Source organism: Amphiura filiformis, unplaced genomic scaffold, assembly GCF_039555335.1.
Source record: "Amphiura filiformis unplaced genomic scaffold, Afil_fr2py scaffold_154, whole genome shotgun sequence".
Lineage (NCBI taxonomy): Eukaryota > Metazoa > Echinodermata > Ophiuroidea > Amphilepidida > Amphiuridae > Amphiura > Amphiura filiformis.
Window position 1 is genome coordinate 74,195 of NW_027305618.1, and position 17,148 is coordinate 91,342.

Below are 17,148 nucleotides of genomic sequence, written 5' to 3' on the forward strand. Positions count from 1 at the left end.
ACTTAAACCAATGTAATCAATTTAAAACAATGTATGTACATTTCCTTGGTATGTATCTTTTAAAGAAAATTATCTCAAATTAGGTGCCCAATAATGTGCTGGTGTTTTTAGGAATGAGTCATACAACTGAGGATTTGTAAAAAAAGTTAGTGCTTGTGAAATTGTTACTGTGGAAATTAAGAACAATGTCCGCATTAAATCCTCGTAATACAAAACTATTGTTAATATTTCATAACATCAAAACTATGGTTCCTATTTTCTTTCCGATTTCAACTTTGCAACCAGAAACTACAACTGCAAGCCCATGTGAGTTTAAATCATGTTACACTAAATTAAATAATTTCTTTCTTTCTTTCTTTGTTTTTCTTTCTTTCTTTCTTTCGTTCGTTCGTTCGTTCTTTCTTTCTTTCTTTCATTCTTTCTTTCTTTCGTTCGTTCGTTCGTTCGTTCGTTCTTTCTTTCTTTATATCTATCTTTCTTTCTTTCTTTATTTATTTATTTCTTGTTACACTAAATTAAATAATTTCTTTCTTTCTTCTTTCTTTCTTTTGTTCTTTCTTTCATTCTTTCTTTCTTTCTTTCTTTCTTTCTTTCTTTTCTTTCTTTCTTTATATCTATCTATCTTTATTTATTTATTTATTTATTGTTACACTAAATTAAATAATTTCTTTCTTTCTTTCTTTCTTTTGTTCTTTCGTTCGTTCGTTCTTTCTTACTTTCATTCATTCTTTCTTTCTTTCTTTCTTTCTTTCTTTCTTTCTTTCTTTCTTTCTTTATTTATTTATTTATTTTTTTATTTATTTATTTATTTATTTATTTATTTATTTATTTATTTCGTTCTTTCTTTCGTTCTTTATTTCTTTATTTCTTTCTTTCTTTATTTGTTTCTTTCTTTTTAAATCATTTTATTCTTTAAATTCAATACTTCCACTTTGTGGATCATATAACTTAATGTTATACGTCTTACCTCATAACAGTTTGCCCGGTGCAATGTCATGCCAACGATAAGGTCACATGTGATTTGATAAGGAACCGAGAAGATAATGCCGGTGATCCGTTTGAAGTGGATCTGAAGTGTAGTCTAGATTTCATAGCTGTCTCTGGTATACGGTCTGATTGCCAATGTTTAGAGGGATACATCAAAGACGGTGTAGAATCTGTGCAGAAACTCGGAGTTATGTTCGGAACGGGAATGTGCTTCAAAGCAGAGACCTGTGGATGTTATGATGCGTTGACCAACAAGAGATACGAGGTAGATTATGATATTTATAATTGTTGTTCTTTGTAATAGCTTATATGATTTGTTATAATAGTTAGATAATCATAATAAAACATAATTATCAAAAATAGAAAGCAAAAGTTTGAATAAAATAAAAATAAAATTTTAATAAAATTTCGGATATATATAGCGTCTTCTCAGCTAGATCTTGAAGGATTCAAAGCGCTGTAATTTCGCTGCCATGGTGAATCATCACATCAGATTGCAGCCGAACCTGGCGCAGACCTATCCGCACTTAGATTGTGATTGTAACATCCACCAATTATCTGTGCAGCTCCCCAAAATTCTATTGGGTGAAAAAAGACTATTACTAATTAGAGCCTTTGTAAACAAGAGAATTAGAACCTAAGATTCAGTTTGGTTTCCACCAATATTTAATAGGAAACAAAATTCAGTTTCAGCAGAAAATCAAACTTACCTTGAACTTTCGATGTGTGACTTACATTTGGGTGGGTGTAATGCAGTAGTTCAAGTTCAGGCTTCTGGTGCATGAGGTCCCGGATTCGATTTGAGGGCGGTGTAAAACTAGCTGGGATATTGATTTGAAAACAAAGAATTTGAATTGGTTATTCAGACTTCAGCTCTATATGGTACGGTTTAGAGTTGGGTAAATGAATAATGAGATAATTCCGTTTATTAAGCCGTTGGACAAAAGATCCATTACCTGTACCAGTAAATCACAGTCAGTTTCGAGAACATTAGGGTGTTACCCCTTAATTGTCCCCATCTGTCAAGGTGTTCAAATGGACCCCAATGGAAATAGGCTTCCTAAATAAGAGTTTTTCTTGGGTTTTCCAAGACTGTCAAACCCCAAAAAATCAAATCAAAAATAATCTTCAGCAGAAGTAGTCCGATGATTTTGTGATGATGGGCAAGTCCATCATAACATCATCGGACTACCTGTGATCAAAACTTATATTCGAGATAATAAAGTCATATACAAAATCATATATTGAGAGGGTTTACGTGGCACAGTGGTTGAGGGTGACGGCTTGCTGGTGTATTGTCTTGGAAATTCTACTTGTATAGGGATGTCACCCAATAGAATTACCCATATCCGTTTTTAAATGTTATCAAGAATGACAGTTTGTGTATAAATGTCACAAAATACCCAAAAACAAACTTTACAAGGGTTATTTTTAAATAAGACTCTGTTTTGCAACATGTACAAGTATGTAGGCAACCCTAACACAGAGTAATGAACACGAAGAAAATTTGTTCACTTTAAATAAGCTAAATAACATAAATCCCTGGGAACCTCCACTACACCACTAAGTGACCTATTACATTGAATTAAAATATAAGTATATAAAAGTTTATAATGACGAGTGAAATTTTCCTTGAGTGTAAATAAATTTACCCAAGTAAATGTATTATGGGTAGTTTGGCTTGTTGTTTCCTTTCGATTTGAACCACATCCCGTAATAACATCCATGTTCTAATACTAGATTGGTGAGCATTATTTTTTCACTAATACCTATTGCAGGAAGGGGAAACCATAAATAAAGACTGCGATGAATGCACATGCGTACTGGTGGCTACTGATCTTCGAGGAGATCCTCACTTTGAAATGCATTGTACACCATCAGAGGAGTGTACGGGAACCACAAGTGCATCTATCACACAAAGTAAGTAATAAATGAAAAGAGACTGATTTATATTTTCAACAATATTTATTTTATTGCATTCTGCCTCATGTACACAAAATAGAAAGCGTTTTCATGCTGTAAGGTTCAACCGACTTATCCTCTAAATGTACGAGTGAAAATTAGAGAATTTCACTCTAAAGGAGTGCATACAGTGATCATTCCAATACAGTGAAATAAAAGAGTGAGATAAATTGAGTGTGAAAAGAATAAAAGTCACTCTAAAAGTTCATGGGGAGTACAATTCACTCACTCCATTGGAGCGATCACTGTAGGCAATCTATAAAAGAGTTAAACTTCACTCTTTTACGTTTAGAGGATATATCAAACCTTAAAGGCAGTCGTAAAGCACACAATTATTTTAAAGGGTTTTACTCGAAGTTGTGGGGTCACTATAAATATAAGTTAACCATTTTAATCGTTTGATTTACAGAGGTTACACCAGCAGGACAAGACAATTCAGGCGAAAATACGGTTGAGCCCACAGAAGTAACTGAAAAATCTGGCAAAGTTACACCAGGTGTAACTGAGGTCGGAACAACTGTGGCGTCCGTTACTGGTAAAGTTACACCGGGTGTAACTGAGGTCGGAACAACTGTGGCATCCGTTACTGGTAAAGTTACACCAGGTGTAACTGAGGTCGGAACAACTGTGGCATCCGTTACTACCGAAAAAGTGACGACTGTCGTGCAAACCACGGCTATTTCTGGTACATGTTTTCCTTGTGAATTTTATTCATTACGTAAACAATGCATATTAGATAAGAATATGATTATATGTAAAGGTATTTTTGTGTCAAATCTATATTTCGTTCACGGTCTTTTAAAAAGTAACATGTGTAACTAAACTATATTATCATTGTATCCGACAGAGTGTCCCACATTTTGCCACGTGTCCATGCCTTTGTCATGCAAAGATCAAGTCACACCACTCAACGAAAAAGCTCCTTTCAGAACAGACCCACGATGTGATCCACTATTTGAAGGTCTCAACCTGCCTGGTGTTAACGTAAACAAGAATTGCGTATGTAAAGATGGGTATATAAGAGATGATGACAAAGAATTGCAAGCTGTGCTGGATGACAACTTCGGTACCGGAATGTGTTTGAAAATAACCGAATGCAGAGAAGGCTGCACAGTTGAGGATGGAGAAATAATCGGGGTTAGTGTCGCTGGTTAAAATCGTTTGCAATGTGTAGGCCTATGCTTGTATAATAATAATCCAGACAATCTAGCTATTTTTGCCTAAACTTCCAACTAATTGCAGCAACAATTTTTGCACTAGAACACCATACTAAAGTCCTCATAGGGGAAAGGGATCTACATAAACCAAAATGGCCGATTATGGAGGGGTCCAATATCAAAGTTGTTTGAAAACTATACCAATGTATTTGACCAACTTTGAAATTTTACCCCTACATAGTCGGCTATTTTAGCATTATGCAAATTTATGCAAATTATATTTGACCCATTTCCCCTACGGGGATTTAAATGACTTTTAGTATGGCGTTCTGAGGACCCTATAATGCTTTGCGGTGAAAAAATAACAAACAGAAAGTACCACAATAAATAAATGTAACACTTTTTTCAAGATCCGCGTTCTTAATCAGAAAAAAAGTTTTCCCTCTCTGTGATCTGCAATAAAAGTCATAATATATTTGATTGCAGGAAAACGAGTCTGTTAAACAAGGTTGTGATATCTGTGAATGTGTATTGGTGGCCATTGACAAGCGAGACATTCACTATGAACTACATTGTGTACCAGATAAGGACGATATTGAATGTTATCCCGAACAAACAACAACAACAGGTACCGGTAACTAAAGGCATTTTATATATTACAGGTGTAGAAGCAATACTCTCTAGTTTTAAAATTAGAGTACTTTAAAATACACTGAAAAGTGTGGATATTATCAAACGTATGCAACAAAGTATTACTTCTATAGCGTCACTGTAAGTAGTATTAATTTTAAGGTTTCAAAAAAATAGTTTTAAATTTCCAAACATAGCGCCGAGACAAAGCGCAATGCGTGATAGATTCAAAAAATAACTTGGGAGATTCAGGAAATATTCGGAAAGCACAAGAATTCTACTCTTTATTTCGGGGGTCACTCCAAGTTGGCGATTTGCCATAATGGCTGAATACCATTTCGTCTACTTACAATAATCATTTGGTTCAATAAAGATTTGGTCCAATAACTACTTTTATTTTAATAACCAATAAGTCTAAAATCCTTTAGTCCAACAATCATTTGCTCTAGTACCCGTCTGGTCTATAATCATTAAATCTAATAGCCATTTGATCTAACAAGCATTAATCTACTAATTAATTGGTCTACTAACCTATTGATCATAGCACATGTGAGGCTGTTATAGGCGCAATAAAGATACTACACATACTGTGAGGTCATATTTCGCCGGGATATTTCGGGACCCGTGGTCTTAAAGGGGGGCCTCTGCTCTCGGGGTTTCATAAACAGTGACAACAGGCTCGTATATTGTTTGTTTGTTTGTTTGTTTACCTAAGTTGGTCCATTATGTAGTATTTATGGAAACAAAACCATGGAAACTTATTGTTTTAACTAATGTTGGAATGGCATATAACTCGTACCGGCCCATACCCACATCCGTGGCACTCCAGGTTATGCACGATGAATCTTAGTGCCACAGGCTATACATGATTTTATTCACCTTGTTGTCAGATGGAAAAGACCGGGAAATAAGGAAAAAAGCCCAGCAAAATGTCACGTTCACCCGTTAAAGGCTATGCAGTCTTTCACATGTTTTGAAAACAAAACCTCGACAGCATTATTTGCCAAATTCTCCATGATGTGTGATGTGTAACAATGACACGGGAAACAAATTTCAGCTTTGAAATTTACAGCACGTAACCAGAAGTAGAGAAATGGCAATATCAACGAATTAGCAAATAGACGAAATGTTATTATTGGTTATTAGATCATATGATTATTGGACCTAACCTTTATTAGACCAAACGGTTCTTAGATCAAATGGTTATTAAAAATATTAGACCAAATGGTTATTAGACTTTATGGTTCTTATACATGCTGGTTATTGGTCTAAACAATATTAAACTAAATGGATATAAGATTATATGATTATTAAACTTAGTTTGGTAATAGAATAAATGAGCATTAGACGAAATGGTAATTGATCACATGGCAATAGACCCGCTAATTTTGTACACTTTAAAATTAATATGACATTTTTAATCATTAACAGCAACAATGGAACCGGACGTAACAAAGGTTACACCCGCTGGACAAGGAGATTCAAAAGAAAATACGGTTGAGCCTACAGAAGTAACTGAAAAAGCTGACAAAGTTACACCAGGTGTAACCGAAGCCAGTACAACTGTGGCATCCGCACCTACAGAAAAAGTGACGACTGTCGTGCAAACCACGGCCATTCCCGGTACTTGTTTTTCTATTGAATTTTATTTATATATTACATATGGTACAATAAGGTACAAACATGATGTAAAAGCATTTTTATATAAAATCTATGTTTCAAGTTGACATCTAAAAGAAACAATGCATTTATAAATAAATTGCGTTAAATCCGACTAGAGATCCCACTTTAGCCACCCACGTGTTCATGGCATGCCAATGTAAAGATCAAGCCATACCGCTCTCTTAAAGTTTAAGCGTCAATTTGTTTCAGTATGTTCAAATTATAGTAATTTGCAAATGGTTCCTTTGATATCATGTCTTTTTTTTCAGGTGTTTGTGTAAAGGAAATGGAAACACCAATTCCTGGCGATACTTTAATAGCTGAAAATGCCAACAGTGAACCAGTTCGATCAAGTGAACCTTGGCAACCAAAACTTTATATGTATAATATATTCAGACCAATTATGCCAGTTGGAATAACTAGAATTGTCTTTGGTGGTAATATACAACAAGAGGTGGATGTAATATTGAAAGTTATCCCTGCAAATGGCCAAAGTCCACAAGATATTATTGATGAAAATACTGGCTTGCCAAAGGTAGGTTTTGCTTTTGAAATTATCATTGAATTGTCCATGTCAATTGGACTAATCCACAACTTATCAGCACTCCCAAAAGAAGATAAAAACGTTTGCCTTTACAGCAGTAGGAGTTCCCAAGAAAAGTCATTTAGCAGTGGAGAATTGTTGCCCAAAAGTCATGTTTGTACTAAATGACATGGTGGATGATATGTTACCTGTCTTCTTTAGAGGCACTGGGAATTCCTACTTTTTCATTGTGATTCAATGTTCTCAAATGTCTGGAGTAGCCCTTTGGCATAGCTAATTTTAAACACTTTTATATTTCATGCATAATATTCTATAACATGTTATAATTTTTACAGGTATTCAGAATTAGTCCTAATGGCGGATCCGATACCACCCAAGATCTGGATGTTGATTACGTAGACCCCGTGAAAGAGCTACATATTGTTTCCCAGGATGCACAAAACGAGAATGTCGCTCCGCTTGTAATATCTGTTACTGTTTTTACATGTCAAGAAAGAGGTATTCAATGTATTCATTAATACAAATTTGATTTTATGTGTTTTTTTTATGTCTTCGTGTATTAGGCGCGATTTTCATGAAATTCATTATTATTTACCGCTTCTTAAAAGCACTTCTGAAGTGTTAGACAGATTGGGACAGTTTCAGAAAGGCGAGAAACTCCCTTAACATTTGGATACTAAACTCACAAACGAATATTTTAATGATAAATTATAAGAAATGGGTAACGACTCTCGCTAATTCTGTAACACTCTTTAAAAAGTTATTCCCAATAAGTGTCAACAAGATTATTTTACAGGAATTAATCTAAATGGTGATGTTGTAATTGTTTCAACCAATATGTTCTACTGCTGGTCAAACACTTGCCAGTTGATTATTGTGCAGATTATCGTTCCTTTTTGTATTTATATATGTTATGCCTTGTGTATTTTGATGCTGGCTTTATGTCACCTGGGCCTTATGTCACAAGATACACAATTCCTCTTGTTTTTACCTATGATAAGGTATTAACCAAAGCTTCCTACATAACTAGAGATCACATGAAAATCATTGATGAAGATAAAAGGCTCTCAAAAGTGTTTCCAGTACCCCCTCTTATCTCATTCCGTCGTAATCGGAATATCAAGGATCTACTGGTGTCAGCCAGACTTCCAGACTCCCCGTGTTTTAGAAGATCCTGGATTCTTTGCATGTCTTGCTAAAGAGTGTGCTGGCAGACCCTTTATAAACATTGGCACTAAATTTACCAGTAGTGTCACTCATCAAAGCTTCCTATCACCGATCACCTACATTGTAAGATGGAATGGTTGATCTACTTGATCACGTGCAAAAATACCGTCTCTCTCATGGGGGTTGAAATGATCAACAAACACCAAGAGAATATCATTTTCAAACGGGAATCATTTTGGATAGCCACACTACGCACTCTTAAGCATTATGGCATCATCTTGTTCATACTTTATTATTTTTTCTCGTGTTTACCGTCCTAACCCGGTTGCCGCATTCCTCCCGTTTCCATCACTTTTTTCATGCCCTCCGCGACTTTTGACATGCGCGATCGATCCCGTGGTTCAATCACCTTCATTTCGAACTAATCATATCAACATATGTGATGCGATCAAGCAAAATCAGTCGGAACTCAGAAATATTGATATTGAGATATAGCCAAACAAAGGTAATATTTCCTTTTGTTTCCTTTTGTTTTGAAACCTCTTTAACTGCTCATATCTTTGGAACTGGTTGTTCCATTTCAATGTGGTTTTCTGCAAAATACAGCTTTTTAAATGCTTTTTCTATCCTAATAGAAACTGAAAATTTCCGAGTTCCGACTAATTTTGCTTGATTTCACCACATATATCTGTTAACATCATCATCGTATTTTTATGTTGTGTTCTCTCGCTTAAAGGGGTGAGTTGAATTCTTCTCAAATGTTTGTATTAACGTAGGTGTTAAATATTTTGTATGTTTGTTATCTTAGTCATGCTTTTTTGGGTTTTTGTTAGTAATTTGCAAAGAAACATTGTGCATTTAATGGGAATGGTGTTTACTGTAGAGGTACAACATGAAAGACGCATACATACATACATCATCATTTTATTTCATTCAAATCAACATACAAAATATATATAAAACACACAAAATTTGAATGAGGAGATGCTCCAAATGCCTGAAGCGAGCACCCCCTTACACTGCCCTAAGTTACAACATACAATTACACAAACTTAACAAATAGAAGAAAAAAGAAAGAGGAGAAGAACATGCAAAGAAAGAACCAATATAAATATTTATAACATTTCAATAAATAGACATTCCACAGTTCACACAAGAAAAAATATTAGATGTAATTTTTCATTAGACTTTTCTTTATGTGGAACTTAAACTGGTTTACTGATTTTGCCATTTTTATATATTTATCAGTAATATTCCAATTCCTAGAACTGGCAGCTCTTATTGTTTTGTGAGCAAATTCTGTTTTTTATGACATATATTATAGTCTTCGGCATTTCTTGTGTGATACTTATGTCGATTTATCTGCTGCATGAAATAGTTGTCGAATGCTACAGGTAGCTGATTTGAAAAATGTTTATACATAAATATGCTTAATTCCACATGTGTCATAAACATTAAGTAATTTATACTTTTTTAAAATAGGAGCAGAGTGACATAAATAATGACTATTTGAAATGATTCTAAGTGCCTTTTTTTGCAGTACAAATTTTAATTTCGTTCTGGTACACCAGAACGAAATTACAATACATTGTCTATGGAGCAGTGTAATACACATAATCATGCATAACTCGCAAACGCAAAATCGGAATCAACTGAAATTTTCGGAATATGTTTTTTTATGGATATCTACTGAAAAATTTCATAAAAAGAGGATGCTAGGATCACGAAATACTCCTTTAATGTACAATATAGTGAATATAAAACGTTCTCTGGTACAAAGTGCTTAATATCGTTTATTACTCCAATACCTCTGGAAATGTTCTTTGATATATTGTCAATGTGAGTTTTCCATGTCAAATTTGTCCAATAAGGAACGACAATCTGCACAATAAACAACTGGCAAGTGTTTGACCAGCAGTAGAACATGGTTGAAACAATTACAACATCACCATTTTGATTAATTCCTGTAAATTGTCCAATATGATATCTTTTTTTACATTGTTTGATATACGTGATGTTTTATGGTTAGTTCCAAGTACCATATAATTAGTCTTACTTGCATTAACTGACAGCTTATTCGCCTTAAACCAATTATTGACTTGAAGTAGATTATACTTAGACAAAATGTCTGTATGTGAATAGGTGATAGTGGTATCGTCGGCAATCAATACAAATTCAAGAATCGATGAGGTGTTTTTGATGTCGTTTAGATACAAAAGAAATAATAATGGGCCCAGGATTGATCCTTGGGGCACTCCACATTGAATATTTTTATATTGAGATTTACATGAATTATAATATACATACTGTTTTCTGTTTGATAAATAATCTTCAAACCATTTATGATCAATGGTATCAAAGGCTTTTGACAAGTCCAGGAATATTCCTAAGGTTGTTTCTTTTTTTCTTCAAGAATCACCGTGTAGACGCTCAAACTACGCGTTAACAAACGCGCAGTTGTGCGCAAGCTGTGCTATATATATTTATATAAACATATATTCAACTAAATGTTACTTTTGTATCTATATTTTTAATACACCTCAATGTACAGTAACCACAACTGAAAGTACTGCAACCTCAACATCTGTTAAGATCATCACCTATCCAACAGGTAATGTTCACATTGCTAAAACAATTGACAAAATTGCAAAGACAACAGTAGCACCTGTAGTACAATAGAAACAGAGCCATTAGGGCCTTCAGTTTATTCCGACACTTCTGCATGTATAAGCATATGCCCTCTTGCACCATGAATGATTTATTGTTTTGGCACGCCTTTCATCAACACCTACCAAAAAGTAATGACCCCCTTTATTACGAGACAAAATCTATGACTTGACTTGACTTATATGCGTAGGCCGGTGTGGCCCTTTGCGCTCTGTCGAGTAAAGCCTCCACCATTCAGTTCTGTCAGTTGCTTGTGTCTTTGGGGTCATTCCCAAGTACCTCTGAAGTTGGTCCTTCCATCTGGTTGGTGGACGACCTGGTGGTCTTTTCTTGCTGAAGTCATTAATGTAAGCTTGGTGGGGAAACTGTAGAACGTTGTGAAATAGACGTAATGAAAGACGTTGTTTTAATATCAGATTTATAATATAACATTTTTTATATTAAAATGCAGAACGTTGCGAGGAAGGCGTAATGAAAGACGTTGAAGCCACTGTATCCTTGGGTAAAAATGGCAATGCCAATGACCCAGCGCTATCACCTAAGAATAACAAACCATGGTTATTCAGGGAATTTTCACATGCATTCCTGGCAATTGACACACCACAAACAACACTGTATGAGATGATAATGACGATGCGCGGAGCAAGCGCCAGCCAACAACCAATGCAATTCACTATAACTGCATTTACAAGTGAGAAACCTACACAAGACGAAACGCCTGTTACAGAGGTGAGTTATTTTAAGTCATGATATAGAATAAATATTACCACGAATACATACAAACAGTTATATAACAATTATCCTACACAAAGCAACACTGTTTACTTTCATTCTGTCGGCCACAATCATAGGTTACATACCACAAATAGGCCTGGGAGATACATGGAAATACGACGAGTAACTATTTGTTTGCATGGCATCTGAAAAGACTGCATTAAAATTGCTGAAATTGATCAAGTTATATAGCCAACTTGACACATTTAATTACTCTCATACACACACACACACCCCCACCCGTACATTCTACATGTATTCATAGCCCTATCCATGCTAGTCACGCATGTTACATGTAGCAGTGACTACATCCATGCTGTCAGATGCATGGGGACCTTAACGCTCCTAACACTAACCCTAATCCAAACTTACCCTACTTCTAACCTAAAACAAACCTATCCCAACATACCCATAACCCAAATCCAACTCTATTCATAACCTACTCCAGCCCTAACCATAATAGCCAAACCTGATAGGGTCTATGTTCTACATGGATAATGATTTGTCACTTAAAACATTTTTTTTTTTAATTTCAATTATACACCTTGGATTTTCAATGATTTTCTTTAGAAAAATGGGCTTTATTTTGTCCAGATTAAAAGGGTTGGGTGTTATGTGTTATTTACATTGTTGATTGTTTGACTTCAATAATATTACAGACCACACAAGTAGGTCAACCAAGTGAAGATGGCACTATAGAGCTTAATTTACCATTAGATGAACTTACCGACAAGGCGGTGAAGCTAATTATAGTCAAGGTCGCCGGAGATATAGCGGCAAATAGCAACCCATCTGTCCAGACAATTTCTCTTGAAGCATGTCAGGAACCAACTACCACTCAGATAACAACTGTGGTAACGACAACCAAACAGGGAGCTCAAGAGACTACCAAAGAAGAACAAACGACGACAATTATTAGTACAACGTCTGCTGCTGGTGCTACTACAACCAAGGAAACCGCGGAAGTTATCACGACAGTCGCCCCTGCACCAACAACAATTAAATCTGGTAAACAATCCACATTAAATATGTATTCGTCAACATTTGACCACCAGGAATTTTCACTAAAGTGTCATACGTAATAGGCTTTCAACTACTGGTGTTGATATTAAATTGATAATATAACATTTTTTTACATTAAACTGTAGAACGTTGTGAAGTAGACGTAATGAAAGACGTTGTTTTAATATCAGATTTATAATATAACATTTTTTATATTAAAATGCAGAACGTTGCGAGGAAGGCGTAATGAAAGACGTTGAAGCCACTGTATCCTTGGGTAAAAATGGCAATGTCAATGACCCAACGCTATCACCTAAGAATAACCAACCATGGTTCCTCAGGGAATTTTCACATGCATTCCTGGCAATGGACACACCACAAACAACACTGTATAAGATGATAATGACGATGGGCGGAGCAAGCGCCAGCCAACAACCAATACCATTCACTATAACTGCATTTACAAGTGAGAAACCTACACAAGACGAAACGCCTGTTACAGAGGTGAGTTATTTTAAGTCATGATATCGAATAAATATTACCACGAATACATACAAACAGTTATATAACAATTATCCTACACAAAAAGCAACACTGTTTACTTTCATTCTGTCGGCCACAATCATAGGTTACATACCACAAATAGGCCTGGGAGATACATGCAAATACGACGAGTAACTATTTGTTTGCATGGCATCTGAAAAGACTGCATTAAAATCGCTGAAATTGATCAAGTTATATAGCCAAAAAAGTACTTTTTAGGGTTTGATGCTTCAAATGGTATATTTTCTCTCATTATATGACATTTTTGTTGTAATAGTACCAAAATTCATACGCACGGCTTCCGTGTTTAGTAAATATTCGCCCTACCATATTGTAACTTTCGGCTTCGAGGGCGCACTGCCGTTTTAAGGTGTTTACGGTTCAGTGCATTAAAACAAGAAAAGTCTCAGGTCAACCTATGTTACGCGTTTGATCATTTGGCATTTAAATCATAAAGTTTCACCTGATATTAGTGGCATTTAACTGTGAGAGTTCTGAATATGAGAAAATTCCACCCGAAATTAGCCATTTTCCCATTGAAACCCGTGTAATACATAATTAGTGGTATTTAACCACGGAGGTATCATATTCGTGGAGGCGCAATGGATTACATAACGCATTGTAACTTTGTGCCGATTTGAAAATCCGCCAAGCTATTCATCGAGAAGTACCTTTTGTTCAAGACAAAAGAGTTCCGCCATTAAATCGGGAACTAACCTGATAGCGTATTAACGCTTTACCAGGCAGGCTACTATCAATAAGTGATCAAAAGAATGTCATGTGAAAGCGCCCACTTGACTGAGAGGTACCTATTGTCCTGATTAATCCCAAGGGTGTGACTGAGTGTTCGCCAGCACACAAAATCACACTATACCGTCGAAGTGCAATTATTTACGACCCATATTTATTTAGGCACCTCATTTAAATCAATTCAATAGAGTTATTGATCGATTACCGTAACAACGTGCCATAGCTGCTATGTATATAGGTCTATCTGTGTCACTATCTATAATTAACTCCTTCGCAGTAGGCCTATATTATGTTGTTATCATGGTTATAGGCCTGTTCAATGAAGTCAAATGGGTTTCTTAATATCACGAATATCCATTTTAAAGGCCAGTAGAGGCAATTGAGGTAGTGAAGGAGGAGTCGAGGGGTGAAAAGTGGAGAAGCGGATGTGTGATCGTGATTGTAGGGAGGGGAGGAAGACAAAAAGAAAAAGCAAGGAAGATGGGGAGAAGGAGAGAGAGGGGAGACGGAGAGCGATGGCGTATAGATCGGGGGGGGGGATAAATCCCCCGAATATTTTGCCAGGGGGATTGTCCATACAATCACCCCCACCCCCACCCCATGTTGACGCCTGTGTGTGGGTTTCTGTCGAAATCAACCTAATATTTGGCCATGTTAGCCACAAAATGCCATTTTTTTAGTGCTTCGCGCGTATTTATTCCACTTTTGTCCCATATTTCAACAGTTTAGTTTCAATAGGCCTGTGGTAACATTTTTCGCGCGCCACTGCTAAAGTGTAGGAATAAGAAAGAATAAGTGCAGAGAAAGGAAGAGAAAGTGATGAATAAAGAAAATAATTATTATTATAGAAATGAAGCATATAACAGCACTAGGCAGCCATTCAATGATGCCAAAACCTTTATGCGTTACGTAATTAAAACACCCAGTCAGATGTATTTCACACCTGCCAAACACAAGTCACCCAATTTCGAAAACTGGACGTTGAATGTACACTCTCATGAATATTGATTGGCAACATTTTCCAATATGTCAGCGCTCTAATCGGAAACAATAGAACAAAAGACCCTGCAGAGCGTTGTATTTAACCATCAGTGTAGGTGTACTGCAATTTGATGATTCATACCTAAAAACTAAAAAACCTCAATTGCCTGGTACAGTATACATGGGAATGGAAAAATACACCCACTGTTCTTAATTACATTTCAAAAGTCACAAAACTTTCAATTTATAAGTATAGCTTTGTTGTGCAATATGTTAGTATTCTGTTTTGTAACTTTTTCTTATGATCGAGCTCAAATGGCTCTGTGCTTTTATATTAAACCAGCCAACTTGACACATTTAATTACTCTCACACACACACCCCCACACCCGTACATTCTACATGTATTCATAGCCCTATCCATGCTAGTCACGCATGTTACATGTAGCAGTGACTACATCCATGCTGTCAGATGCATGGGGACCTTAACGCTCCTAACACTAACCCTAATCCAAACTTACCCTACTTCTAACCTAAAACAAACCTATCCCAACATACCCATAACCCAAATCCAACTCTATTCATAACCTACTCCAGCCCTAACCATAATAGCCAAACCTGATAGGGTCTATGTTCCACATGGATAATGATTTGTCACTTAAAACATTTTTTTTAAATTTCAATTATACACCTTGGATTTTCAATGATTTTCTTTAGAAAAATGGGCTTTATTTTGTCCAGATTAAAAGGGTTGGGTGTTATGTGTTATTTACATTGTTGATTGTTTGACTTCAATAATATTACAGACCACACAAGTAGGTCAACCAAGTGAAGATGGCACTATAGAGCTTAATTTACCAATAGATGAACTTACCGACAAGGCGGTGAAGCTAATTATAGTCAAGGTCGCCGGAGATATAGCGGCAAATGGCAACCCATCTGTCCAGACAATTTCTCTTGAAGCATGTCAGGAACCAACTACCACTCAGATAACAACTGTGGTAACGACAACCAAACAGGGAGCTCAAGAGACTACCAAAGAAGAACAAACGACGACAATTATTAGTACAACGTCTGCTGCTGGTGCTACTACAACCAAGGAAACCGCGGAAGTTATCACGACAGTCGCCCCTGCACCAACAACAATTATATCTGGTAAACAATCCACATTAAATATGTATTCGTCAACATTTGACCACCAGGAATTTTCACTAAAGTGTCATACGTAATAGGCTTTCAACTACTGGTGTTGATATTAAATTGATAATACAACATTTTTTTACATTAAACTGTAGAACGTTGTGAAGTAGACGTAATGAAAGACGTTGTTTTAATATCAGATTTATAATATAACATTTTTTATATTAAAATGCAGAACGTTGCGAGGAAGGCGTAATGAAAGACGTTGAAGCCACTGTATCCTTGGGTAAAAATGGCAATGTCAATGACCCAACGCTATCACCTAAGAATAAGCAACCATGGTTCCTCAGGGAATTTTCACATGCATTCCTGGCAATGGACACACCACAAACAACACTGTATAAGATGATAATGACGATGGGCGGAGCAAGCGCCAGCCAACAACCAATACCATTCACTATAACTGCATTTACAAGTGAGAAACCTACACAAGACGAAACGCCTGTTACAGAGGTGAGTTATTTTAAGTCATGATATCGAATAAATATTACCACGAATACATACAAACAGTTATATAACAATTATCCTACACAAAGCAACACTGTTTACTTTCATTCTGTCGGCCACAATCATAGGTTACATACCACAAATAGGCCTGGGAGATACATGCAAATACGACGAGTAACTATTTGTTTGCATGGCATCTGAAAAGACTGCATTAAAATCGCTGAAATTGATCAAGTTATATAGCCAAAAAGTACTTTTTAGGGTTTGATGCTTCAAATGGTATATTTTCTCTCATTATATGACATTTTTGTTGTAATAGTACCAAAATTCATACGCACGGCTTCCGTGTTTAGTAAATATTCGCCCTACCATATTGTAACTTTCGGCTTCGAGGGCGCACTGCCATTTTAAGGTGTTTACGGTTCAGTGCATTAAAACAAGAAAAGTCTCAGGTCAACCTATGTTACGCGTTTGATCATTTGGCATTTAAATCATAAAGTTTCACCTGATATTAGTGGCATTTAACTGTGAGAGTTCTGAATATGAGAAAATTCCACCCGAAATTAGCCATTTTCCCATTGAAACCCGTGTAATACATAATTAGTGGTATTTAACCACGGAGGTATCATATTCGTGGAGGCGCAATGGATTACATAACGCATTGTAACTTTGTGCCG

The 17,148-nt window shown here is 35.9% G+C and overlaps 1 protein-coding gene across 1 annotated transcript; it reads left to right on the top strand.

The window, feature by feature from the left end:
* The first annotated feature begins 29 nt into the window (after positions 1-29).
* LOC140145158 (uncharacterized) lies at positions 30-6,722 on the top strand. The gene is made up of 8 exons (XM_072166933.1): positions 30-48; positions 978-1,252; positions 2,766-2,907; positions 3,359-3,634; positions 3,797-4,086; positions 4,593-4,734; positions 6,168-6,411; positions 6,668-6,722. The coding sequence occupies exons 1-8, from the start codon at positions 30-32 to the stop codon at positions 6,720-6,722; spliced, it is 1,443 nt and encodes a 480-aa protein (XP_072023034.1).
* Positions 6,723-17,148: the final 10,426 nt, after the last annotated feature.

Bases quoted from the DNA above. Each gene is read 5' to 3' on its own strand.
- LOC140145158 (XM_072166933.1), top strand. The intron at 4,735-6,167 runs GTACCGGTAACT...AATCATTAACAG, and splicing joins CGAACAAACAACAACAACAG to CAACAATGGAACCGGACGTA. The intron at 6,412-6,667 runs GTACAAACATGA...CTTTTTTTTCAG, and splicing joins ATTACATATGGTACAATAAG to GTGTTTGTGTAAAGGAAATG.